At 38.5% G+C, this 27,455-nt stretch overlaps 1 protein-coding gene across 3 annotated transcripts; it reads right to left on the bottom strand.

The window, feature by feature from the left end:
- Positions 1-1,901: 1,901 nt before the first annotated feature.
- Positions 1,902-27,424, bottom strand: pdzk1 (PDZ domain containing 1). Of its 3 annotated transcripts, none has more exons than XM_008107686.2 (10): positions 27,349-27,424; positions 26,539-26,610; positions 20,536-20,744; positions 17,954-18,200; positions 17,352-17,488; positions 15,209-15,404; positions 6,946-7,142; positions 5,167-5,352; positions 3,513-3,797; positions 1,902-2,560 (listed from the first exon to the last, which is right to left on the bottom strand). In XM_008107686.2, the coding sequence occupies exons 3-10, from the start codon at positions 20,737-20,739 to the stop codon at positions 2,501-2,503; spliced, it is 1,512 nt and encodes a 503-aa protein (XP_008105893.1). In that variant the 5' UTR covers positions 20,740-20,744; positions 26,539-26,610; positions 27,349-27,424; the 3' UTR covers positions 1,902-2,500. The 3 variants fall into 3 exon arrangements, with proteins under 3 accessions (XP_008105893.1, XP_062831031.1, XP_016848016.1); XM_062974961.1 differs by having other exon boundaries at positions 26,535-26,610; positions 27,349-27,423; XM_016992527.2 differs by lacking the exon at positions 27,349-27,424 and having other exon boundaries at positions 26,535-26,628.
- Between the last annotated feature and the right edge of the window lie 31 nt (positions 27,425-27,455).

A 27,455-nucleotide genomic window follows, 5' to 3' on the forward strand; every position in this document is an offset into this window, starting at 1 on the left:
AAGTAAATGATCACTTAAATCGCTGAATTGTATGGGCATTTCTAACACAGTCCTGGAAAGCTTGTGATCCAACTGAATTTAGTCTACTAGAATTTTTTTTTACTTATACTGCAGTCACAAATTCACGTCAGTGGTCTAATGTTAGGCCATAATACGGATAGCAGGAGTGCAGTACAGTCGACTCTCTGTATACTTGGATTCTGCATCCATGGATACAACCACCCATGTCTTCAAAATATTTGTAAAAATAAAAAAGCAAACTTTGATTTTGTCCTTATATATAAGGACACCATTTTACTGCACTGTTATATATAATGGGAATTGAGGATACACAGATTTTAGTATCTACAAGGGTCTTGGAACCAATCTCTGAATACCAAGGGCCCACATTACTAAGAAAGGCATTTCAGCCGTTTTATTGCTTCATTACAACCCTTTCTTGTAAATAATACCCAGACTTTGTAGAATTTCAGTAGAAAAGGTCCATGTGTTATACTAACCTGGCATATTGCTGGTAGAATACATCAGGGTGTCATTGTTCATGTTTGAATACCTCCCCTAAACATAAACAGAGGTGTAACTGCAGAATAAAATGCATGGGGAGAACTCCCAGTAGTAGCTAATAGTTATCGAGGGGATGCCCTCTTTTTGTTTTAGCAGTAACTATGGTATTTGAACGTTGTTTTCACACACAAGCTATCCATGTAGCATGTTCTATGTAGCATGTTTGTTACAAGAGTGAGTACTGATTGACTTCACTAGTAATTGGATTGTAGAGCCTAGGAAATCTCTGCACTGAGCTGCCATTGGAAGCTCAGAGACAGCTTCTGTCTGGTCTGCACAGCAGATAAACAGAAAGAGGAAATGAGATTTGGCTGTGAAAGAAGGGTGGAAAACTTCACAATAAAATACAGTAATTGGTTAAGTGAACGGACCCAGAGGGTGCTCGCCAATGCTTCCTCTTCATTCTGGAAGGAAGTGATGGAGTGCCACAGGGTTCCATCCTGGGCCCAGTTCTGTTCAACATCTTTATTAATGACTTAGACTAAGGGCTAGAAGGCACGATCATCAAGTTTGCAGACGACACCAAATTGGGAGGGATAGCCAATATTCAAGAAGACAGGAGCAGAATTCAAAAAGACCTTAACAGATTAGAGAGATGGGCCAAAACTTTTAAAAAATGAAGTTCAACAGGGACAAATGCAAGATACTCCACTTCAGCAGAAAAAGTGAAATGGGAGATGCCTGGCTCAACAGCAGTACAGTTGGAGTCCTTGTGGATAACAAGTTAAATGTGAACCAACAGTGGCTAAAAAGGCCAATGGGATTTTGGCCTGCATCAATAGGCGTATAGTGTCTAGATCCAGGGAAGTCATGCTACTCCTCTATTCCGCCTTGGTCAGACCACACCTGGAATACTGTGTCCAATTCTGGGCACTGTAGTTTGAGGGAAATATTGACAAGATGGAATGTGTCCCGAGAAAGGTGACTAAAATGATCAAGAGTCTGGAGAACAAGCCCTATGAGGAGCGGCATAAAGAGTTGGGCATATTTAGCCTGCAGAAGAGAAGGCTGAGAGGAGACATGATAGCCATGTATAAATATGTGACGGGAAGTCATAGGGACGAAGAAGCAAGCTTGTTTTCTGCTGCCCTGCAGACTAGGATACAGAACAATGGCTTCAAACTTCAAACAGGAAAGGAGATTCCACCTGAACATTAGGAAGAACTTCCTCACTTCTTGTAGGGTTCCAACCCCCCCAAGGATCCCATCTGATCAGTAGTCCTCTGACTTCTCTAGTTTTTTTTTAAATGTCTGAATTTTTGAACATGCAGAAGGGAGAGGAAGAGCTGTGTTAATTGTTACATTGCACAAACAAAATATTTCACAAAACACCCATATATCTGGAGCACTTCAGATGCACACTAGAGTGAAATTTTATTTTCAAGCTCACAAAAGAAGTTCTCAAAAGAATTGGTACTGGAAATAATCCATGTCAGTGAGACACACATGGCAGCTTCTTCCAATTGGTTAAAATATTGGACAGCAAAGTCTAAAGTTAGTTCATTCTAAAATGTCTATCCATCAGAGTTTCTTATTTGAAAATGGTAAACAGAATATAGTGTGATAAATTTTAATAAAATTATCTGCTACTTGCATTGGGAGATGGCCACTATATTTACCACTTTTCATGAGAAAACCTTTGTAACTTACTCATAACATACAAGCTGGCTTGTACCTTATGCGGACAGTGGTTTTAGACAAAATAGTTTTATTCAACAAATACAATCACCTCTTACTCTGAAATGGTTAAAACAATTATGTACCATCCCAGTCTTACACACGTTTTATCTCAGAAGTAATTTCCACAGTGTTCAGCGGAACATTGCTTCAAATAAGCATCTACCAATAGTAGTAAGTAAGCTCTTTGCTTCAGAATAGGAGTCATACAGCATTGCTCTTCAAATACAAATGTGGGAAGCTAAAGTGATTTCTGATATCACAGTTTGGTATCCTCTTCATCTCCATCAACTGCATCTGAAGAGGAGGATATGCTGGCCTAGAGGAGAAAAGCAATATGTGTTATTATGTCAAATCAGTAGTCTCATGGAGACTATTCTGCAGTTTCAGAAGAATGACAATAATGGAGTATTGTTAGTAGTTAATTAGGAGATTTAGTGCTGCTCATGCACAGGCAAAAATAGCTTTCTCAGCTCAATATTCTGATTTTAAAAAGGAAGGCACTCAAAAGACAATTGCAGGATACAATCTGTGATCCTGGGATGCCTGTGTTCATTACAGCTTCTCAGTGTTTTCTCCATCTTTACATTTTAAAGCAGTTGTTCTCAAATATTTTACTCTGTGACTCCCTTTATATTTACATGTGGACGTCATGCCCCTCCTAAATGCAAAATAGCTATGCATATAACTATTGGCAGGGGGTTGGACTGGATAGCCCATGAGGTCTCTTCAACTCTCTGATTCAATTATTCTATGGAGTGATAAGTAATTTAATGTCTGAAAAAAAATTCTTGTGCCTCCTTTGAGCAACTACTTTTCACAGGAGTTAGTGAATTATTGGTTTAAGAAATCACTGACAGTGTGTCAGGCTGTGGAGTATGTGTGCTCTTTAACATTTTATATACAATTATCTTTGTATATATATATTTACGTGTATTGATCATTCGTAAATATGTTTACCAAATGGAATAAGTGTATTTACATAATTCTATCCCTATTGTTCTTTCACATGTAGTTTGATGTTTCCTATTTACATCTAAATTATCACTGAAGGATTTCTCCACTCCTCAAAATGGCTTGAGCAAAATGGGCATTTACAGTATTGTTACAACAAAATAACTTGTTCACTTACTTGCAATTTAATCATATTTATATGGAGGTTAGATAGTTACTATTAATTTCAGTGACTTTCTGTCCAATTATGTATTCTCAGAATTAAGGCAATTCCATTCCCATTCAGTTTCTCAATTTTTATAAGCAAAGTAACTCACTCTTTCTTGTTCTGTCTGTGAGGGTTGTATCTCTGTATAAGCAGGTGGATCATTATTGTCGTCATCTAATGGATCTGCCATCGAGGCAGTAATAGACATATTCAGAGACTGGAAGTATTGATAAGCTTCTTCTCCACACACTAGTAGTGCCAGCCTGTTGCCACTTTCATGGATTTTTGCCACTACAACATCATAGTCCTCATTCTCCACATTGACACCATTCACCTCTATCAAGATGTCATCAACTTGCAGTCCTGCTAAGTCTGCTGGCCCATCCTTATGTACCTGTAGTTATGTTGTGTTAGGAGGAGACATTTTGCTGGTTGAGTTTAGGCAACAGCACAAGGTGACTACATTGACTCGGTTTATGATTCACTAGACCAGAGTTTCTAAAACTCTGTTCCTCCAGATGTTTTAGACTTCAGCTCCCACAATTCCTAACAGCTGGTAAGATGACTGGGATTTCTGGGAGCTGAAGTCCAAAACACCTGGAGGAGCACAGTTTGAGAAACATTGCACTAGACTATTGATCATGTTTTATAGTAGGCAGTTTGCATGCCTATAACTTTTACAAATAACACTATACAGTTATTAAAAGAGTACCATAGCGTCTAAGTTATCAATATGTACATTCGTGAAATAAAAGGGAAAATATGATTAATTTTGTAGGAATGGCTATTGAAGGGCTTTGTTAAGAAACAATTGCCACGTTTGAACAGTAGCATAATTGCCATGTTTGAACAGTAGCACCATTAGATTTTCAACACATGTACATTGAACTTTTCCATTCCGTTCCTGAATAACTTGGTAAATTTTAGTGCAGTTGTAAAGTATTTAGTGCTGAAAATATTTGAAAAGCAAGGTTTTTTTCCAGGACATTTTTTCTAAGATCAATTTTCTAATAACTAAATGCAGTCTTATACATGCATATTCAGAAGGACATCTACAGCCTAAGATAGTGTACATGTTAACATCTTCTCAACATGTTATTGGTACCATGGAGTGCAACTCTATTCACAATTGATAGAATATGGCACAAGTACAAATTTTGTGACTCTCCAGGTGTTGTGAGATTGGGTGACTATAGCCATGAAAGCCAGTGGTAATGGATGTTGAGAGTGGCAATTGCATAACATTTGGAAGATGGCATGATTCATACTGTGGGTGTACTCTGACAAATGCATTAGTTCTGCCAGTTAGCAAAGAACTTTCTTCAACACTAGGGTTGTATATTACAAGATACAGAAGGCAACCAGGTGACAGATTGGGAAACTATATCTTTATGCTGTGATACTTTTAATTTGCTATCTTGGTACTTTTAAATACATTGTTGTGTACATATCTATGTGCATGCATGTATATTGTTGTTAACTACCAATGTCTACTTGTAGCCTCACAACCTCTGAGGATGCCTGCTATAGACACAGGCGAAATGTCAAGAAAGAATGCTTCTGGAACATGGCCATACAGCCCGGAAAACTCACAGCAACCCAGTATACTTTAAGTTACTAATTTCAGGAGCAATTATCATAGCTAAGTTATAAGAAGTAGATCAGAAACACCATTTGGCAGTATATTGCCTTGATTACTTGAATGTTGTAATTATCTTTAATGTCATATTTGCATTACCATTATACTGACTGTAGATTAATACCTCTTTAACAAATTGGCCAGGCAGACCCTTGATGGCATTCAAACGAAAGCCAAATCCTTTGGAATCCTTTATCAACTTGCAGAGCCTCGGTTTATGATAGGCTTCCTCAGCAGATGTTGGCTCTTCTACCTCTTGTGGAGATGGCTCATGTGGTATTTGTTGGTAGAGGCATGGAGATACCTTAGCCTTAAGAAACCAAGAACAGAGAAGAATGCCACTGTGAAAGGAAATTTAATGATAAAACATCTTACTCATGTAGTAGGACAGGAGATCAGGGAATCTCCAGGCCATGTGGATGTTCTGTTGGCTCCTCACTATCATCATTAACCATCATCTTTATTTGCTCATTAAGATAAAGTGTCTCTTAATGAGACATTCCGCATCGTCACAGGATGTCTATGCCCCACACCACATATTGTTTAGTTGGCATTGCACCACCTGACATCCGCCGGGAATAACAGCCAGCAATGAAAGGACCAAGAAGATGGACCTCCGGCCCATCTCTTCGGGTATCAGCCAGTACACCGATGCCTTAAATCAAGAAATAGTTTTCTAAGATCTACAGAGATACTCGCAGGAACACCCCAGCAAGCGAGAGTCCAAAATTGGCAGGCTAAAACCCGGAACCTCAATCAGTGACTGACGCCGGATGAGACACAGAGATTACAGGGCGACTTGGAAGGTGCTGCACAGACTGCGCTCTCGCACCATGAGATGCAGAGCTAAACTTAAGAAATGGGGCCATGACATGCGAGTGTGGAGAAGAGCAAACCACATTATTTCAATGCAATCTGAGCCCTGCCACATGCACTATGGAGGACCTTCTTACAGCAACATCAGAGGCACTCCAACTGGCCAGCTACTGAGCAAAGAACATTTAGTATAGTGCCAAGCTGTTGTTTATTTTAACTTTGTGTTTTCAAATACATTACAACTTCTACCCTCGGTTCGCTTCTGACACGATAAATAAAAATCTTTATCTGCACGCTTATCTTTTTCTCAAGGTTGGTATGCAAGGTGGCTTACTAATTACTACAATTACAACCATACAAGAAGCTAATATTAAAACAGAATTAAACATTTAACAATATTAAAGCAACGTGTACACTTAAAAAGGATAAAAAGAAATTAAAAAACAGTTCAGCACCCCCTTTCCTCAATCCTTTCGTTACAAACCTTGCTGTTTGAAAGGTAATAAAAAAACCACTTTGACCTCCCTGGGGAGAGTATTTCAGAGCATAGGGAAAGACACTAAGAAGACCCTTCCTCATCTCACCATAAACACAGGCCCTGTAATTAGTTCAATAGTATAGAAGTGTATTCTCCTGTGCATGAACTTCATCTCTTCCGTAGCTGAGAAGCAAACCAGAGATGTTTTGCTAGACAGTTTCACTACTGTGGAATGACTGCATCCTCTTCTCCCTTGTTGCTTGGCTTTTCTCTGCCAGTCACCTGGGCAGTTCATGTGTATGTGTGTGTGGGGATAATGAGCATGTGTTACCTCTCATCTCCATGCACTCGGTTCACTAGGAAACAGGGGAACAGTATCCACAGAGGGTAGCCGTGGAGGTGTTAACATGAGATGTGCCTATGTAAATGCACAAATTGATTGGTGTGCATCAGTGGAGCACATTTCTGTGAAAGATGTGAAGAGAAGGGTACAGAGGCAGGATGAATGGGACGTTCTGTTCACATTTGGTTTTTGCTCCAGCCCATCAACGACGCTCTTCTGAAAACATGGAACATTATTTCCACGTGACTCCTTGTATGTAAGCTTACCATTTTGTACATGGCATCTGTCTCTTCATCCACTATTAGCAGTGTTGCTTTTTCACCAGACTGTCTGATTTTCTCCACCACAGCATGATGGTCCAATGCTTCAACTGGCTCTCCATTTACAGCTACCAAGATGTCATTGTCCTTAAGACCTACTTTATCCGCAGGGCTTCCAGGGTCAATGTCCTTAATTAGGTGACCTGTCCTCAAAAGAAGAAGTACCTCACACTTAGTAAAGCATGTCTAGCTGTTGCTTTTTATCTGAAACTATAACTAGTCTCCTTATAGAGTTTAACTTGCAGAATGTAACCTTTTCAAAAAGATTATGTCAGCTTCCAAATGGGACTTGAAAGGGAAACAGAAAAATGGATCTGTGTCCAGGTTAGTGTTCTGTCTGTCATGGATTTCCTTGTGTCCTTGGGTAAATCATTTTCTGTAAAAATGCTAAGATATCTAGGCTGTATTATGGACCAAGGATTTATCAAATCCTGTTTCTATGCAAACTCCATAAGATATCTATAAGAAATCCACAAGGAGAGCATGAGGCATCAATCCCTCCATTCTCCCCATTATGTGGTATTTAGTGGTACTCAGTGTGTTAGAACATGGCATGTCTATTTAGCCAATAGCAATTCACAGGTTTAATTTGAAAGCTATCCATGAAATATTTAGCACCATCTAATGCTAGATTGAGAGCCAGTGAGTGTGATATAGTGGTTTGAGTGTTTGATTATGACTCTGGAGACCAAGATTTGAATCCCTGCTCAGCCATTAAAATCTAGTGCAATGGTTCTTAACCTGTGAGCTGTGGCCCAGCAGTGGGCCACGAGAACGAAAATCTGGTCCGCGAACCTCCTTCCTCTTTATTTTATTTTTTATCTCATTTCTGCTCTCTTATAGATCACATCAGATCTAGATTGTTAAATATGGTTTTCTGTGGGCGAGCAGATGGCAACTACTGGATGGCATATATTCGGTATCAGAAACTAGAGCCAATGTGGTTTATCCAATGCAATTTTCTGAATCAGCACCCTAAATAACCAAACTGAATCAAAAGTTGACCAAAAACTGATTCATACCCCTTTTGGTACTAATGTTGGAGAGTGGTCCCTGGTCAAGTGAGCCCTGGTAAAGTGCAACTTGGTCAAAAAAAGTTTGGGAACTTCTGATCTAGTGGGTGACCCTGGGTAAGTGGTACTCTCTTATTCTCAGAAGGGGACAGAGGCAAACCCACTATGAACATCCGTTCAAGAAAACCCCATGCTAAGTTCACGTTAGGATTGTCATAAATTGGAAATGACTTGAAGACATGCAACATCATCAACAACAGATTTACCACAAAGCCAAGAATCTTATGCTTGTTGCCCTGTATGCTAACGCATAGTTCTGATGGAAGAGACTTATGTTCAGTGGGAGTTCTTGTGAGTGGGGGCATCAGTTGAACAGCCCTAATATTATTATTTTAAGGAGATGACAAAAGCTATGATTTCTGAGACAGCTTTATGGGCTATATTAAATATCTTCTTCCCTGGACTTCCGGTGAGCTTTCATGGCGGCAGGTCGGGTTTGCTGAGGGCTCCCAGCAAACCATCGATTGGGTACGGTCGGGTTTGAGCTTTCAGCTCCCCTCTCCCCGCGGATCGAGGCGGGGAGGGACGCAAGGCCCCAAGCACCTCCGTTGATCCGAACCTCGAAGGGTCCGAGGCGTACGGGTCCGGAGAAGTGCGGGGATCGCGGACCGTCCCAACGGCAGCGGGCTTTAAGCCCGCATATACTGCCGACCCAGCTCACACTTTTAAACCAAAAGAAGAAGACGATGAACAAACAAAAGCCATAACAAAGTTGAAGATTCTATCCCTTATCGGCAATCCGGGTTCAAAGGAGAGGATATAAGAACAGAACAGATCCAGATCCAAAAGTGAGTAAAACTGAGACCGAAAAGTAGAGAGGCGAAACGGCGAAAAGGCGTCTCTCTAGAAAGACATCCTCTAAATTTTCTTAAATACCACCAAAGTTACATCTAAAAGTAATTTAAAATTGAAGAAAAGAACGGAAACTTCCAGGCGGGTCTAATTGTAATGTAACCGAAGATTGGACTTACTTAATGGCGGATGACCTTGACTGGAGATTGTTTTGACTACTCTGCAGCCTCTTGTAAACAATCTTCCCGGCCTTGGAGCGACTCAGCGGAAGGCGCGAGGGAGAGGCAAGTGACAAAAGAGGAAATCCGCCACAGTAAGGGCAAGCGTGCAACCTCAAGGTGAGGGCGGAATAAAGCGCTGAGCTGGTGTTGCACTAAAAAGGGCCCGGCCGGAAACTAATAAACTAAAAATTTACCAGGGGCAACCAACGGAGATCAGCGGAAAGCTCTGAATGGGTTTCTCCCTGAAGTAAAGATGCTATAATTACCTAAACCTGCGGCGGAGCGATCGAAACGGAAAAGCGGTGAACGGCAGGAGCGACGGAGGGGCGGTCTGGGTTCGAGTAGGGGACGACGAGGGACAGGAACAACGTGGAGACGTGCAGACTTCGCGGGATTTCACAAGACGGAGAAGAGAAGAAATACGCGGACGGAATAAATAAATAAGCTACAAAGAATTGTACAGGGTAAAAACCCAAAATAGTAACTTTTAGAGTCAATATAGATTAACTTGTTAATTTGGTTTATAGATTAGCCTGCTCATTTAATTAATTAATTGGCTGACGACAGGTACATCGAAATTAATTGATGGATGCATTGGAGTTAACTGTAAAAGTCAAATGTATTTGAATTAAGGGGGAGAATTGTCCAAGTGCTATCTTTTTGGGGGATAAAAAGAGAGGTTCTATAAGACTTATATGATTTATATGAACTGTAAAGGGCCAGACGGTTGGTGAGACCACAGTTTGGGAAGCTATAAAAGGAGAAACATTATTTGAATTTAGAAATATTGGGAGTCTAGACAAGGTGAAGATCCCCTTGATCTTAAAAGATGGCAGGTGCAAGAGCGAAGTTTGAAAATAGCAAAAGCGCTTTGAGAAGGCCTTCACAAACTGAGGATATTAATCTTAAAGACATTTTTAGAGAAATTCAGAAATTGGCGGAGAAACAAGATGAATATCAGAAGGAATCTCAGACAAAATTAGATAAACAAAGTATACAACAAAAAGAAATATGTCAGGAATTGCTGGATATGAAAAAAGAAATTAAAGAGGAGATTGGCTCTCTGAAAAAAGAGATGGCAAGAACAAATAAGGAGATCAATCTATTGAAAATAGAGAACTCTAAAATAATAAAACAACAGAACATGATTCAAAAAAAGATGGATGATATAGAGCAAAAAAATGCAAAAATTGAAAAGATAGAAAGACTACAAGAAAAACTTGAGCAAAAAGAAAGAGATTTTCAATTGCGATTTCGCAATATCCAAGAAGAGGCGAAGGAGGACATTAGGCAAACAATTAAAAATTTAATTGCGAAACTCTTAAATCGCCCAGAAGAAATTATTGATAATGAGATCGATACAGTTTATCAAATTCAGACCAACTTCTCGAGGAAGAACAGGGTAGCGAGAGATGTCATCATACACTTTGTTAAAAAAAGGATTAGAGACGAAATATTAATGCAAAATAGCCGCAACCCAATTTTCTATAAGGATAAAAAAGTAATAGTGCTGAAAGAATTCCCCCAAACAATCCTAAATAGAAGAAGGAAATATTTTTTCCTAACAGATGAACTTAAAAGATTAAAAATACGATTTAGGTGGGAAAGAAATGAAGGTATAATGGTAACATACAAGGAAGAGAAACATTGGTTAACATCGGAAGAGAAGGCAAGGGAATTCCATAAAAAACTCATAAAAGGAGAACACGAAACTTTAGCAGAAGATACTACACCACCGTCAGTAAAGAGGAAGAAACCTAAAAGAGCCCGACACACCTCACCACCAGGAGGAAAAGGGGATATAAGTCTATACCCCAAAACAACAAGACCGATAGATGAAAAGGAAGAAACAGAAGAAGAAGAAGATGAGATAGAGATAGAAGAAGAAGAAGAAGAAGAAGAAAAAGAAGAATTACCACCAGGTGCAGGCAAAGAATCGGAAGAAGACCAAGAGCTAATGAAATTCGACGAACCCCCCGAAAATAAACATGAATAAAGGAACCCAGATGGAATGTTTAAAAATCTATTCTAACAATGTCAACGGACTAAATTCCCCATGCAAAAGAAAGGCGTTAATGTCCCAATTAATAAAAGAAAAATATGACATTGTGGCTCTACAAGAAACTCATATTTTAGCTAAACATGCACTACATTTAATAAATAAAAGAATTGGTAAAGAATTCATTGCATCCGATATTGTAAAAAAGAGGGGTGTGGTAATATATATTAAAGAAAACATCCCAGCAACAGTACAATTTAAGGATATGGAAGGAAGGTATATAGCAGTTTTGATCGACATGGATCGACAAAAAACTCTTATCTGTAACATTTATGCTCCAAATGGTCCCAAAAAGCATTTTGTGAATGAGTTAAAGAAAAATATTATGAAAGTAAATTTTGACCATCTAATAATACTGGGAGACTTCAATGGAGTATTAGACGTTAGACTTGATACAAGTAACTCGACTAAAAATAGAAACTATGTAAAATCCAGACTAATACCACAAAACTTTGTAAAATTAAAAGAAGAATTCGACCTACAGGATGCTTGGCGCATCCACAATCCAGGAGTACAGGACTACACCTTTTTCTCTGCAAGGCACAAGTCCTGGGCGAGAATTGATATGCTTTGGGTCTCTAATTCATTCTGCACCAAAATAAAAGATATTAAAATACACCCCAGAGATAAATCAGACCACTGCCCTATAACTACTACGATTAATAGAAGAGCATCAACTTATAGATGGAGACTAGACGAAAATTTAATAAAATTAGAGGAAGACATAAAAATTAATAAACAGCTGATTAAAGAATTTTTTACAATAAACAATACACCGGAAATAAGAGTCCAGACTCTATGGGACGCGTTTAAGGCAGTCACAAGAGGTTATTTTATTCAACAAAAGGCAGAGAAGAATAAGAGGAAAAATAAAGAATTAAATAAAATTAAGAAAGAAATAGAATCCTTAGAAACTAACCTGAAGGCAAACCCATCAAACAATGAAATAATAAAAGAATTGCCACTCTGGAAGAAAAAGAAAACCCAAAAGGAATTAGAGGAAACCGCTAAACAGCTGAAATTTATTAAGCAATATAATTTCGAAAATGCAAATAAACCGGGCCAATGGCTGGCGAGAAGGATAAGAAAGAAAAAACAAAGACAACAGATAACAAATATAACAGAGAATGGTCAAATATATACAACAGACGAGGAAATATTAGAGATATTCAAACAATACTATACGAATTTATACAGAAAAGAAGAGGTTAATTTAAATGAAATATCTCAATATTTAGGAGAATTCAAGCTTCAGAAAATCTCGGAGCAACAAAGAGAATTTCTAAACAAGGAAATAACAATAAAGGAGATTAGAAAAGCAATAATGACAATGAAACCAAACAAAGCCCCAGGTCCAGATGGGTTCCAAGCTGATTTCTATAAAGTCTTCCAAGAGGAAACATTGCCATACTTACAAGAAACTATGAATGCAGTTTTGAGGAATTCGGAAATGCCCGAATCATGGTTACAGGCAGAAATTGTTGCCATCCCAAAGGAAAACAGTGATTTGAGGAATATAAGAAACTATAGACCAATATCTCTCTTGAATGCAGACTATAAAATTTTTACGACGATTTTAGCTAATAGATTCAAGGAGTTTTTAAATGAGTGGATAAGCCCTGACCAAAAAGGTTTCTTACCAGGTAGAAACATGAGTGAAAACGTAAGATGTATTGTTGACATTATTGAATATTATGAACTTCATCATGAAAAGGAAATTGCTTTGCTAGCTATTGACGCGGAAAAAGCATTCGATAATTTAAATTGGCCCTTTTTTAAATTACTATTTAAAGAGTTAGACATAGGTTTCTATTTTTTGAATGCTATAGAAGCGATATACAGTAGACAAACGGCCAAAGTAACGATTAACAATCAACAATCACGGGAATTTAAAATCGAAAAAGGAACGAGACAAGGCTGTCCACTCTCACCACTTATATTCATTTTTGCTTTGGAACTATTAATTAACAGTATTTGCAAAGATAAAGAATTGAAAGGTACCAAAATAAGAAACCAGGAATATAAAATTCGGGCGTTTGCGGATGACGTAATATGTATTATTGAAGAACCCAGACAACAAATTAACAAATGGATGGCGACAATAGAACGCTTTGGTAACCTAGCTGGATTCAAACTAAACAAACAGAAAACAAAAATGTTGACAAAGAATATTACTAAGAAAAACCAGACTACCTTACAAGAGCTATCAGGTTTAAAGATAACACCCAAACTAAAATACCTAGGTATTTGGCTAACAGCGAAAAACACTCAATTATTGAAAAATAATTACCAGGACAAATGGAAGGAAATACAAAAAGATTTAAGACAATGGCAATCATTAAACATATCCTTGCTAGGCCGCATAGCGACAATTAAGATGAACATTCTCCCAAAAATGCTACATTTATTTCAAAACTTACCAATTCTTCGAAATAAAAAACAATTTAAAATCTGGAATAAGGAGGTATCTAAATTTATTTGGAAGAACAAAAAGCCAAGAGTAAATTATAAGGTAATGACAGACCTTAAAAGCAAAGGGGGATTTGGACTGCCAAATTTACATCTTTATTATGAGGCATGCGCCCTAAAATGGGTCAAAGAATGGATCACCCTGGCGGATGAAAACATCTTAACCCTTGAAGGGTTTGACTTGCGTAGAGGGTGGCATGCATACTTGTGGTACGGAAAGCGGGCGGTAGAGAAAAACTTTGGCAACCACTTCATTAGGGCTTCCTTAATTAAAATTTGGGAGAAATACAAGAAATTTCTATACCAAAAAACCCCATTATGGACTTCGTCGCTGGAAGCGAATCAGAGAAATATATTAGGATGGAAGAATTGGCCCAGATATAAAGACCTTTTAAAGAAAAAGGAGGGAAAATACGAACTAAAATCTCAGGAAGAATTGAAAGATAGGTTCAAAAGTATCTCCTGGTTTCAGTATGCGCAAATTAAAGAGCAATTTATAAAAGATAAAATAGTAGGTTTCAGTGGAGAGGAGAGTATTTGGGATAAAGTCTTATCAACAAACAGGAAGGAAATCTCTAGGATTTACAATATGTTGCTTGGTTGGTCTACTGAAACTGAATCAGTGAAAAATTGCATGATTAGATGGGCAAAAAATGTTGGTCGTCCAATAAGAATGGAAGAATGGGAACAAATTTGGAATAAGAAGTTAAAATATACTTATGCATGGGATTTAAAAGAAAATTGGTTAAAGATATTTCACAGATGGTACATGACCCCTAAAAAGTTAAATTCAATGTATAAAAATTATCAGAATAAGTGTTGGAAATGTAAAAAGCTGGAAGGGACATTTTTTCATGTATGGTGGACATGTGAAAGGTTACAAAAGTTTTGGAAAATGATCCACGTAGAGTCGCAAAAAATTTTGAAGGTGAAATTCCCAATGAAACCTGAGTACTATTTATTGGGATTATCAGATACATCGCTGAAATTGGATACTAACGATGATAAATTATTTACGTATATTTGCGCTGCAGCAAGAATAACAATCGCAAAAAGATGGAAAACAGAAGAGATTCCGCAACTGGAAAATTGGTTGGAAAAGGTAGATGAAATTAAGGACATGGACAAATTAACTTTCTATTTGAAAACAAGTAGAGGAAAACTGATTAAAAACACAAATTGGGAAAAATTTGACACATACATCAACGAAAACTTAAAACAGTAAATTGAGCCGGGACACAGTAACAATTATATATTAATGAATTTGTTTTCCGAAAAGGGGATAGAATGGAAGTCATCATTGTACCCCTACCCCTCTCGTGTTGATCCTTAGGTGTCTATTCCCCTTCTCCCCCCCCCCCCCCCACCCTCATTTCCCTTCCTGGCTATCCCTCACTGTCATTTGTTTTTAAAACCATGTCTATGTATTGCACTTACCCTTCAATAAAAATTTATAAAAAAAAAAAAATCTTCTTCCCTAATAATCTAAACACTACTGTTGGGCTTCAAAACGTACAATAGATCCCACAAATCATCAGGCAAAATAAACAAAGCATATTGTATAAATTCAGGCCAGTCTATGTCCTTGTGCATACCTTTTCCATTTTGTTCCATTCTCAAGTAAAATCCATAACCATTACTGCCTTTCTCAAGCGCAGTAAGTCGTGGTTTTTTGGGTAATAATTTCAAACTAGCCATTCCTCTTGTCAGATGTATGTTCTGTCTGTTGCAATACTGGTCGGTTTCTTTATTGGATAGCAAAAACACAACTTGGTCTCCAGATCTTCTTATCTAGGAATACAGTCATAAGTATACAGTAATGATATTTCTGCCACCATCTCACATACAGGGATAAAGATAAGGACATTTTATATACAAAGTTCTAAAGTGCATATAGTCTTGAATAAGGTGACCCATCTTTCTTTCATAAACAATGTGAAATGTGAAATCTACACTGGGTTAGATCCAAATTTTAGTCTTGAAGTATCAGTGTAACAGTGTTTTAGTATTAGAGATTAATGTGGTTTAGCTTAAGCATCACTATTAATTTCAGTTAGTTCACACTATGTAACACCAATGTTTGGATTTGGCTAAAGTTTTATAGTTTATATTTGATTACTTTTCTATATCCACAGCATTTAGACATGGCATTAACTTTTAAAATCATAGTTCTCAGTACTTAATTCAGAGCCAGTGTAGTGTGGTACTATTGAGCTAGGATCCTGAAACAACAGGACTGAGTCCTGCTCAGACACAGAAACTCAATAAGTGACCGTGAGCAAATCCCCATAAATTGGAGCTGACTTGAAGGCACCCCAAAATAGGTTGAGTATCTCTTATCTGAAATGCTATGAATTGTCTGCATAGCAACTGGCTAGGACAGTGAGACTTTTACTTTGAGATGGTTTGGTATACATAAATGTTTCATGCACAAAAAGTATTGAAAATATCATATATAAAATTATCTCCAGGCTATGTATATGTAACATTGTGTTCTCTAGCTTATATATATGAAACAAATGAATTTTGTGTTAAGATTTGGGTACCAAGATCTCATTATGCAAATAATTCAAAATACCTCTAATTTCAAGCATTTGGGATTAGAGATACACAATTTGTACTACTACTTAATAATATCACACTGTCAGATGCTCTTTTATATTAGAACTGGAGATGATTCAAGAGTATATCTCACAGTCAGAGTCAGGGATAGGAATTGTGAGGCTCTCCACAAATTACTGAACTGTAACTTCCAGTATTTTTGGGGCAGTTTTAAATCTGCATCTGGTAGATTACATGAGTGTCCCTCAGTGCAAATGTAATACTTCAGGCCAAATTGATATATATGAAAGCTAGTAGGGGGTAGTGGTTTGAAAATTTGCCTATGGACCTCTTTATACAGCCCCTGGGGCTGTGCTGGTGGGGACAGGACAAGGCGTATTGGTGCACTGTCCCTGTCCTCATCGGATGGGGAAAGGGCAGCAATGTGCATTGCTGTGTTGTCATTTCCCCCCATCAGATAGAGGAAAGGGCAAAAAATGCAAGTAGCTCCATCAGAGTTACTCAAAACACGCTTACCTCTCCGTCGTGGCAGAGGAAGCATCTTGCGATGCTTCTCCTCCACTTTGGGAGGAATTGAGCAGGGTCAAGTCAGTGTCATCTGATGGTGCTTGGCAAACCCTGTCCAGAAGAAGAAATAGTGGGCAAAAAAACTCCAGTGTGATTAGGTGGTCTGACTCTGGAGACCAGGATTTAAATTCCTTTTTGGCCATGGAAACCAATTGAATGATCTTGAGCAAGTCACACTCTCTCAGTCTCAAAGGAAGGTAAACACAGCCGTCCCCTCTCTAAACAAATCTTGCAAAGAAAATCCCATTATAGAGTCATTTGGCATAAATCAGAAATTACTTGAAGAACACAACAAGAACAACATTGATATATATCTGTAACTCAGCCCTTGTAGGGAGACTTCTTGGCAAAATATTTTAACTTTTAGATTCTAACCCTCATTCATAGTTTTTACATTGCCTTAGATCACCTCAAACAAGCACCTTACTTGAAACTGCTCATGTGTTCTGCTGCAGGTTTTTGCCTGAGGAGATTTACATGGAAATCTTACCACTTGGGAAATGGTCTATGTGTCTTGTTTTAATGTTTAGCTACAGAACAAACCCAAAGATTTAAATTGAAAGCTCTGACGACAAGGAAGAAGCTGAGAGATGCAAGCTTACAAGGTACCTTCTCAACCACTTCATCATGAGTGTCATTTTCCACATTTTCTCCATTGACTTCAATCAGGCGGTCATCTGGCTGCACTCCAGCTTTTGCAGCTGATCCTTGGGGGGCCACATCTATAATGAACAATCCTTTCTGACCTGTAATGGAAGAAAGAATAGGCAAAACTGACATAGGGTTGTTGTATGTTTTCCAGGCTGTATGGCCATGTACCAGAAGTATTCTCTCCTGACATTTCGCCCATATCTATGGCAGGCATCCTCAGCCATGAAAGCCTTCGACAAAACTGAAAGAATTTTTCATTTGTCATCTATGTCCCATGCTTCTCAGAAAGGGTGCAGTAATTACTATGAGAACTCACCATTCAAATAATGACCTTTAGTTAGTGAAAGTGTGCTTTAAGAGAAAATTTGTCTTTAAATTATGTACATACCAGAGGGTGGAACATACATTTTTTGAATAAACAAATTTCTTCCCAGAATCCCCCAACTCACATGGCCAGTTGTTTTTTTAAATATGTTCAACTTTCATGTTCAACCTTCAGCTGTAGACTATGACTTTAATTTGTATTAGATACAAATCTTGCCTGTACTCATTGTTCTTACCTGTGATGGTCTTCAAAGAGAAGCCATAGCTATTTCGTTCTTTCACTAAGTAGCAGAATCGAGGTTGTAGAAACAGAGCCGATACTCCATTTGTCACAAGTGAAGGATGGTTGGTCTGCTGCTGGAGTTGTGCATTTTGACCTAGCTCTTCAAGGCAGACTCCATCCTTGTGTGCATTTTCATAGGATTCTTCATCCAAAACAAACAACACTACATCATCTGCACTTGTCCTAACTAAATCAGCCACCTGCAATGAATGGGATGAGGGATTAAATAGAAATTACAAGATGCAGAACTTCATCTGACATCAAGATAACCACAACACGGGCACCAGGCATGCATTTCTGGGTGCTTCATTCCAACATTAGAGTTCCACCACTGAAAAGCTGTCCTTGATAGTTACCCACCTCACCACACCTGCCAAATGGCACAGGAGGGGGGCCTTTTAAAAAGATTATGCTCAAGGTAATTATATATGGGAGATTATTATTCAGGACACTTGGTTTAGGGCTTTAAAAGTCATCACTAGTGCATCCAAACACCTCAAAAGTCAGTGGCATTATATGATCATATTAATCAGTTCTGTTAACAATTTCACTTCCCTATTTTTAACCAGGTACAATTCTTGACTGCTTTCAATGGTAGTTCTACATATAATGCTTTGGACCAGTTCTCTGTTTGCAATGCAGTGCAGGACAATCACTCATTTAGTCCCTTTGTTTTCTGCCACATAAGTGTCATTGATACAGAATACTGAAAAAAGTGTTTAAAAAACCCCATGGAGCAATAAGAAATACAGTATTCATTGTGCAGATATCCCATAAAATCTCTGATTTCCCACAGAATGCTATTCATGGGATGTAGCGATAATAATAATAATAATAATAATAATAATAATAATAATAATAATGCTTTATTTATACCCCGCTCGGGGTTGCTTACATGGGGCAAAAGCCTATCAACAAAATTGATCAAAATAGACAACAACATAAACACAATTCAGAATATAAAAAGGTAAAAACAGTAATACAATATAAAATGAGCATATTATAACAGTTAATAATGTCAATCAACCACCAGGCACAGTTCTATCATCTACATAGATGGAGGAACTGAAGCAGCAATACACAAATAAAGTAATCAATTTAAATGCATAGATGATAATAATAAGGACCCAGTACAATACAGGGTAGAATTATAATAATCTGGGACTGATTAACTAATGACTGTCTCATCAAAGGCCAACCGAAACATCCAGGTCTTTAGTTGTTTCCTGAAGGAGGATAGAGAGGGAGCTAACCTAATCTCACTGGGGAGTTCCAGAGTCGAAGGGCCACAGCTGAGAAAATATAGGATGTTATATATCTACATATCTACTTATATATCTAGGGCTGGGCTTTAAATTACTGCTGGTAAATCACCAGAAGTAATAAGATCTACTAACCAAAAGGTGGCCAGTTCATAACCCGGTCGGGGTGAGTACCCGACTCTCAAGGTCAGCTCACTGTTTACCTAAGCAGTTTGAAAACATCTTGGAGCTGTAAGTAGAAAAATTAGATACCGCTAATAAGCAGGGGAGGTATTTTACAACACCATTAAAGAAAAAGACCAGAAATGCCGCTGAGCAAAGGAAGGAGAAATAATAATAATAATAATAATAATAATAATAATAATAATAACTTTATTTTTATATGCCGCCTCCATCTTCCCATGGGGATTTGGAGCAGCTCACATAGGGACAGAAAGTGCTGATGCCTCTTTGTCATAGACAATGGAGCAACAGAACTCACTGTAGCTGAATCCGAGCACAATCTCCAAGGCACTGAAGCTGGACTTTGATGCCATATACCGCCTTTCTGTCTGTTCTGCCCTGTCCTTCCAAACAGCATTGAATGTTTGCCATGTATGTGTACTGTGATCTGCCCTGTGTCCCCTTGGGGAGATAGGGCGGAATATGAATAAAGTGTTAATATTATTACATGAAATATACAATTATTTCCTCTTGACAGGCACCTGGAGTTATGTAAGGTTTCAATCTTGTGTGTGTGCATTATCTGAGAGTTAAGTATTCACTTCAGTCGGATCATCTGCATGACTTGGAGATCACTTCTGCTGTTAAAGTTAACTATTAAGACCATCATTGTTGGCCCCAGTAACTGTGAAATGATCTCTACTTATCTTTAGGGTAGACGTTTAATACTTAATTTAAAAGAGCTTCTTGGTAACTTTGAAGTTTGTGAGGAGGAAGGGCTGGGTAACTAACTACTGCAGGATTTTATTGCTTCTGTCCATGGTTGAGATGGTGCTTATTATTGTTTCATTTCAGTTTTGAGCCTTTTAAATGTGTTGTACTTGTACTACATTTCCTACCACCAGAGGCCATGTTTGATGAGAGTCATGGGGACTATAGTCCAACACATCTGGAGTGAAATGATGGAGGAGGTTGTAGGAGGCTCAAATAGTATACTTTGAGTGCCGGGAAAAAAGAAAAAACATGCACAGCATAGGATCAAACAGCCTGATGTGCTTATTTGCCAGATGTACTTGAAGGTTGTAAGAATTATCCTTTGGCAGTGTTATACCTTTCCATGGTCTTCCTTGTCCACAAATACCCCATTGATCCTCAGAACTCTGTCGCCATCTCTCAGGCCAGCCTTCTCAGCAGGACTGTCTTTTTCCACATTCCGGATCAGGTGCCCCATTTTGTACTTCTCAATGCGCAAGCAGAACCCATAGTTTTCTCCTTCTTTTCTGGTAAGTTTGCATTCTCTCGGCTGAACAGTCATACTTTCTGTCAGAAGAAACCGGGTTTGGAGGGGGGGGGGAATATGATGATGTTCATATTCAGGGAATCTACTCAAGTAGAATCATAGGATCATAGAGTTGGAAGAGACCTCGTGGGCCATCCAGTCCAACCCCCTGCCAAGAAGCAGGAAAATCACATTCAAAGCACCCCTGAAAGATGGCCATCCAACCCTTTCTTAAAAGCCTCCAAAGAAGGAGCCTCCACCACACTCTGAGGCAGAGAGTTCCACTGCTGAACAGCTCTCAGTTAGGAAGTTCTTCCTAATGTTCAGGTGGAATCTACTTTCATGTAGTTTAAAGCCATTGTTCCAAGTCCTAGTCTCCAGGAAAGCAGAACACAAGCTTGCTCCCACCTCCCTATGGCTTCCCCTCACATATTTATACATAGCTATCATGTCTTCTCTCAGCCTTCTCTTCTGCAGGCTAAACATGCCCAGATCTTTAAGCTGCTCCTCATAGGGCTTATTCTCCAGACCCTTGATCAGTATAGTCTCCCTCCTTTGGACACATTCCAGCTTGTCAACATCTCCCTTCAATTACGGTGCCCAGAACTGGACACAATATTCCAGGTGTGGTCTGGCCAAGGTAGAATAGAGGGGGAGCATGACTTCCCTGGATTAAAGAACCCAGTGGTCTTTTAAAGGGATATCAAATTATGGATGGCTTGGCTGAAATGCTTACATATGGCTTTCATTTTTGTCCTTGGGAACCCGCTGTGTATCACTCTCTCTCATCTTCAACACATGGGAAAACCACCCCTCCTCTCTGGACAAATCTTGCCACGAAACCCATATCACACTAGGAAATATCTTGAAGGTACACAACAAAAACAAATCATACTCTGCGTGTCTATCAATTGCTTAAGAATCCATGGTGGACTGTGCAATTCACTTATGTCCTCCTTCCCATAGACAATTGACCATGATGTGAAAATCATGTTGCACGAAACAAGCCATAGGAGAGCTAGGATAGTGTAGTGATTTGAATGCTGGACTAGGATTTCAAGAGACCAGGGTTTGAATCCCCGCTCAGCAATGGAAAGCTATTGGGTGACCTTGGGGAAATCACACTCAGATATAGAAGAAGACAACGCTAAACTTCTTCTGAAAAACAATCTTGCCAAGATAACATAACTTTATTGTATTTATAGCACACATTTATTTCAGTATAAAATCACCTTAAATAACTGATTCCCAAACTTTGGTCCTTCAGTTGTTTTGGACTTCAACTCTCAGAAATCCCAGCCAGCTTACCGGCTGTTGTGAATTATGGGAGCTGAAGTCCCAAACATCTGGAGGGCCAAAGGTTGGGAACCACTACCTTAGATTCACCATAAGTTAGAAATGACTTGAGGGGACACAATAAATAGGCCTTTAGTCTGATTAAATATAATTCTGCACTCATGTTACTGGGGAAAACAGAAAGGAAGGTAGGGAAGAGAAAAAAAAGAAACGTGGTAGTACTTTTGAGTTTTGACAATATAAACTCAGTACTTCAGATACAGCAATGACAGTACTGAAAACAGAGACAACACTTAGTGCTTGTGAAAAAAGGTTGTTGCCTGACACCGAGAAAGGTCACTACAAAAGGCTTTGTCAACAAAACCCTATCCATGGGTTCTTAAACTAGTTCTCTGTTTCATAGAATTTAGTTCTCTCAGTACAATAGGAAACCTTCAACACAGCTACATTGTGTTAATTCTTCACCCAGGTAACACGACAAAAGCATTCAGGGGATGCTGGTGTTATTCTCAAAGACTAGTCAACCTTATGTTCTGGATTGTGAAACACTGTTCAGGGGAATTGAGAGAATAATATCAGGAAAATCTTGCAGTATAATGTAGTTATAAAACCTTTGTAAGAGTTAGCTCTGTTTTTCTGAGTTTATCTTCTGAATGCTTTCAGAATAAAGGAGAAAATACTGATTAACTAGAATGAATTCCCTTTTCTGAGGATGTCTATGACAATCATCTATTCAGGTGAAGGACTTTAGTAAATGTTCTTTGCAACTACAATGTGAGGGTTAAACATTAATAATCACAGGGAGAGAAAAAATGTAACAATTAATCATTCGCTTTCTAGTGCCCATATAAACTTAAACTAGGAATAGGCTTCTTGTGTTGTTGAAGGCTTTCATGGCCGGAATCACTGGGTTGCTGTGAGTTTTCCGGGTTGTATGACCATTTTCCAGAAGCATTTTTTGCCCACATCTATGGCAGGCATCCTCAGAGGTTGTGAGGTCCTCAAAACCTCTGAGGATGCCTGCTATAGATGTGGATGAAACAACAGGAGAGAATGCTTCTGGAACATGGCCATACAACCCGGAAAACTCACAGCAACCGAATAGGCTTCTTGTTTGGTGCAAATATATGTGACCACTCTGTTATTGACAGCAACAATTAAATCCTCAGCCACGGAGCAAATTGTGTCTATAATGAATGGCTTGAAAACAGCAGATTGCAGGTAGTTCTTAGGTTGTTGATGGAAAGATTGAGGCAGCTTGGCAACTTTTCCATGTTCTTATCATAAAAATGAATGAAAGTCTCCAATCCTAGAGTTTTGCTTAACATTTATGACTGGAGTTTTGTCCTGTTGCTTTCTTGGCACAACTTACAAAATTCCCTATCCACTGGTTAAACTGACTGGTAAATCTGGAATTTTGTAGTCTATAAAAGAAAAGAAAAAAACAACTTTTCAAAGTTCTCATAATATCTAATTGCTGTAATGCTGGACCTGTTTAGGTTGTTTTTTGACTTCTATGTTTGTTTTCACACTGTTGTGCCAATTAGCCCTCCTTATGATTTTCAGTTTTTCTTTGAAAACCTATGTATAGTTTCATGGAGTAGTATGATGACAGTCTAGTGCCCTTCTCAACAAAAGGGCATTAAAATGATACAGGAGTAGGGAGAGCATTCTGCTGGCATTTGCATCCAAGGGTGGACCTAAGACTACTGACATTATGCACCTGTTGTATACCTCTGGATGTTTGCAGGTGGATGTTCTGTGTTATCAGAATCTGCATGTGTGTGTGTGTCCCATTAATCAATCAATCAATCGATCGATCAAAATATCTACTGTATTGCCGAATACTTTCATGGCCAGAATCACTGGATTGCTATGAGTTTTTCGGACTGTATGGCCATGTCCCAGTAGCAAGAAAGAGAATGCTACTGGAACATAGTTATATAGCCCAAAGAACTCACAGCAACCCAAAATATCTATTTATCTCAGTGGTTCTCAACCTGGGAGTTGGGGCCTCTGTGGGGGTGACAAGGGAGGGGGGTGCCAGAGGGGTCACCAAAGACCATCAGAAAACACATGTTGGATATGTGTGGCAAGTTTACTAGTTCCATCACCAGTTTGGTAAGGGAGTGCTCTCTGAGTGTTTGGCGAAATACAACTCCCAGAGTTGAAAAACAGCCCCCACAACCAAACCAGTATTCAATGTTGGCCATGTAGGTAGTGTGCCAAGTTTGATTCAAATCCATTGTGGGCTAGGTTCACAGTGCTCTTTGATTGTAGGTAAACTATAAATCCAAGCAACTACAACTCCCAAATGTCAAGGTGTATTTTCCTCAAACTCCACCAGTGTTCACATTTGGGCATATTAAATATTTGTGGTCCAGATCCATCATTGTTTGTATCCACAGTGCTCTCTGAATGTAGGTGAACTACAACTCCAAAACTCAAGGTCAATGCCTACCAAACCCTTCCAGTATTTTCTGTTGGTCACGGGAGCTCTGTGTGCCAAGTTTGGTTCATTTCCATCGTTGGTGGAGTTCAGAATGCTCTTTGATTGTTGGTTAACTATAAATCCCAGCAACTACAACTACCAAATGACAAAATCAATCCCTCCAACCCCACCAGTATTCAAATTTGGGTGTATCCTAATGAAAATATCAGGTATTTACATTACAATTCATAACAGTAGCAAAATTACAGTTATGAAGTAACAACGAAAATAATGTTATGGTTGGGGGGTCACCACAACATAAGGTACTGTATTAAGGGGTCACAACATTAAGAAGGTTGAGAACCATTGATTTATCCCATTAGATCACAGTATCTGAAGGTGGCACATAATCAATTCAAGCAGTTTAAAGCAATGCAAAAATGTGCTCAAAACAGTTAACAGCCCAAACCTCTGTGCAAAGGAAAAGACTCACTGGTCCCCAGAAATCCCCCATCTCTGCAAACTGCAGATGGATGAAAATTCTCATTCTTGCCTAACCATCCAGGCTAAAAGTTGTCAACAACTCTTAACTTTCAAGAAGGGCTCCACGAGTTCGGAATTAAACTGTGGTTCTGATGATTCATAGCTACTATGTACAGTAGAGTCTTGCTTATCCAACCTTCGCTCATCCAACATTCTGTATTATCCAATGCAGCCTGCCTTTAGGAGTCAATGTTTTGTAGTCAATGTTTTCAATACATTGCAATATTTTGGTGCTAAATTTGTAAATACAGTAATTACAACATAACCTTTCTGTGTATTGAAGTGATTTTTTGTCGATTTGTTGTAAAACATGTTTTGGTGCTTAATTTGTAAAATCATAATGTAATATGACGTTTAATAGGCTTTTCCTTGATCCCTCCTTATTATCCAACATCTTCACGTATTCAACGTTCTGCTGGCCCGTTTATGTTGGATAAGAGACTCTACTGTACTTTGCTCATTCTTGCTTTGCTAGTGGATGCTGTAGTTAATATGTAAAGAGGTAATGATTAGTATGTGGAAGATCCTTCCCAGATAAGGGGAGCGGAGTATGTAGCATTCAGGTCCTCTCTGCCTATTCTTCTTATTCTAAACACAGAGTAAAGGAAGACTGGGCTGTTAATACTCTAGCAATACTGTTGGATAAACTGTTTATATTCCTTTACAAAAGCTCCATCCACCATAGCCACCACCTCTAACTATAACTAATAGTCATACATTGTTTGATATCTGGTAACATTATCTATAGCAGGGGTGACCTTCCACATACAGCTGTATTGCAAGTCCCATCATGCCTAAGCAGTAGCTTTATTGACTAAGGCAGTTTGATAACATTTTGGACCACACATTTTCACTCCTTCAGAACTTTTGACACACTATGTTGAATACGTGTATGTATAGGAGCAGGATCAACATTGCTGGTATTATTATTGGCATTATCATTATGATATAATTGGGGATCGAGGTTCAGTATAACTTTTGAAAAATTGCATAGTCAATCAAGAATCTTTGTAAGCATCACAAACAAGTTCTTTCACAGGTTCTACCAAATATTTATAGTTTTATTAGTGCAATGCAGATGCCTATCAACATCATTTAAGTTCTCCACATATAACAGAATTTGGAATAAAGCCCTTGATTGTATAAATTAAAAACTATGGTCTATAGTGAATTAGTATTGAAAAAAAATGGACACATTTAGTTCTGTTTGTCAGACTGAAGACATATTTTTTGAAGCAGATAAAATAAAATTTCAGTCTACAGAAGAATCAGGTGGCCTTCTGTGACTCTTATCATCAGGTTATGATAAACAAATTTCTAGGGGTGCATCTATAGAAGTTGTAGTTTTACAAAGTCTTTAGCCCTGTCTTCCAAAGGATGCTGGTGCTTCACCAAACTACAAATCCCATGATTCCATAGCATTGAGCCATGGCAATCAAGTGATGTCAAACTGCATTAATTCTACAGTGTAGATGCACCCTAGGTATAAATAAGGTTTCTGAAAACTAGATCTAATTTAAAAAACTGAAGATTTGAAAAAGGAGTTCAGAAAAAATCTTACTTGCCTGTGTAGAAGTTGGAGCCTTAGAATGCGCTGTATTATCTCATTCTGCTGCATCAGTAAGGATGGCCACGCTCTGAATGGACAAAGGTTGATTTAAAAGATGATTTATTTAACTGGGTTTCATTGCCTATGTTGGACTGCTTGATAACCAATCTTCTCCCCACCCTCATTCCTCTCAGCTAAGCAGAACTGAGCTTTCCTTAGTAACTCAAGATTCTGCCCTTGTGGCTCACTGATCATTTCAGTTGCCATGATTTTGCACCTGGAGCACAGCCAAGACACACCTGATCTTTGATACAGCTGACTTTTCTTTTCTTTCTTTCAAGACATACATTGAAGTTCAATTATGGATTTGTAAACATACAGACATTTGTTGTGTACCTAATACATCCAAAGCCCATGAAATTGTTATGACATGAACCATGATTATGGAAGGAGTAGACCTCTAGGTATTGTTGGATAGCAAGTTCTATCATCCCTCAACACTGGCTAAGCAGGCAAGGACTGATAAAGTTGCAATGGGGAATCATGTGGATGAACACACTTTCCCCATTTTCATAGACAAACACCATCTGTTGAAACAAAGGCCATAAGCTTCTTCACCAAAAATATTTTTTACACACAAATACAAGATTATCTTTCCAAAGGACATATTTTTCTTCCTCCTTCTTATCATACCCATGTGTTTGAAAAATGCCCCAAACAGTAGACATACAAGTTAGAAATCATAACTCACTAACCAAAACAATGCATTGTAATATCAAGTAAGTCATCTTTGAAAGGTTGAATATAAAAAGAAGATATTCCATACCTGGCAAGTTTACAGCCTTCCTATGTTCAGAAACATAAAGCTTACATTTGCCTTGCAGACTACATCACTGCTTGCTAAATCCACTCCCACTCTCAGCCCTTTTCGAG

The sequence above is a fragment of the Anolis carolinensis genome, chromosome 3 (assembly GCF_035594765.1).
Source record: "Anolis carolinensis isolate JA03-04 chromosome 3, rAnoCar3.1.pri, whole genome shotgun sequence".
Lineage (NCBI taxonomy): Eukaryota > Metazoa > Chordata > Lepidosauria > Squamata > Dactyloidae > Anolis > Anolis carolinensis.

Bases quoted from the DNA above. Each gene is read 5' to 3' on its own strand.
- pdzk1 (XM_008107686.2), bottom strand. From the start codon at position 20,739: ATGACTGTTCAGCCGAGAGAATGCAAACTTACCAGAAAAGAAGGAGAA. The intron at 18,201-20,535 runs GTATAACACTGC...CATTCATTGCAG, and splicing joins ACAAGGAAGACCATGGAAAG to GTGGCTGATTTAGTTAGGAC. The intron at 17,489-17,953 runs GTAAGAACAATG...CTTCCATTACAG, and splicing joins CTCTTTGAAGACCATCACAG to GTCAGAAAGGATTGTTCATT.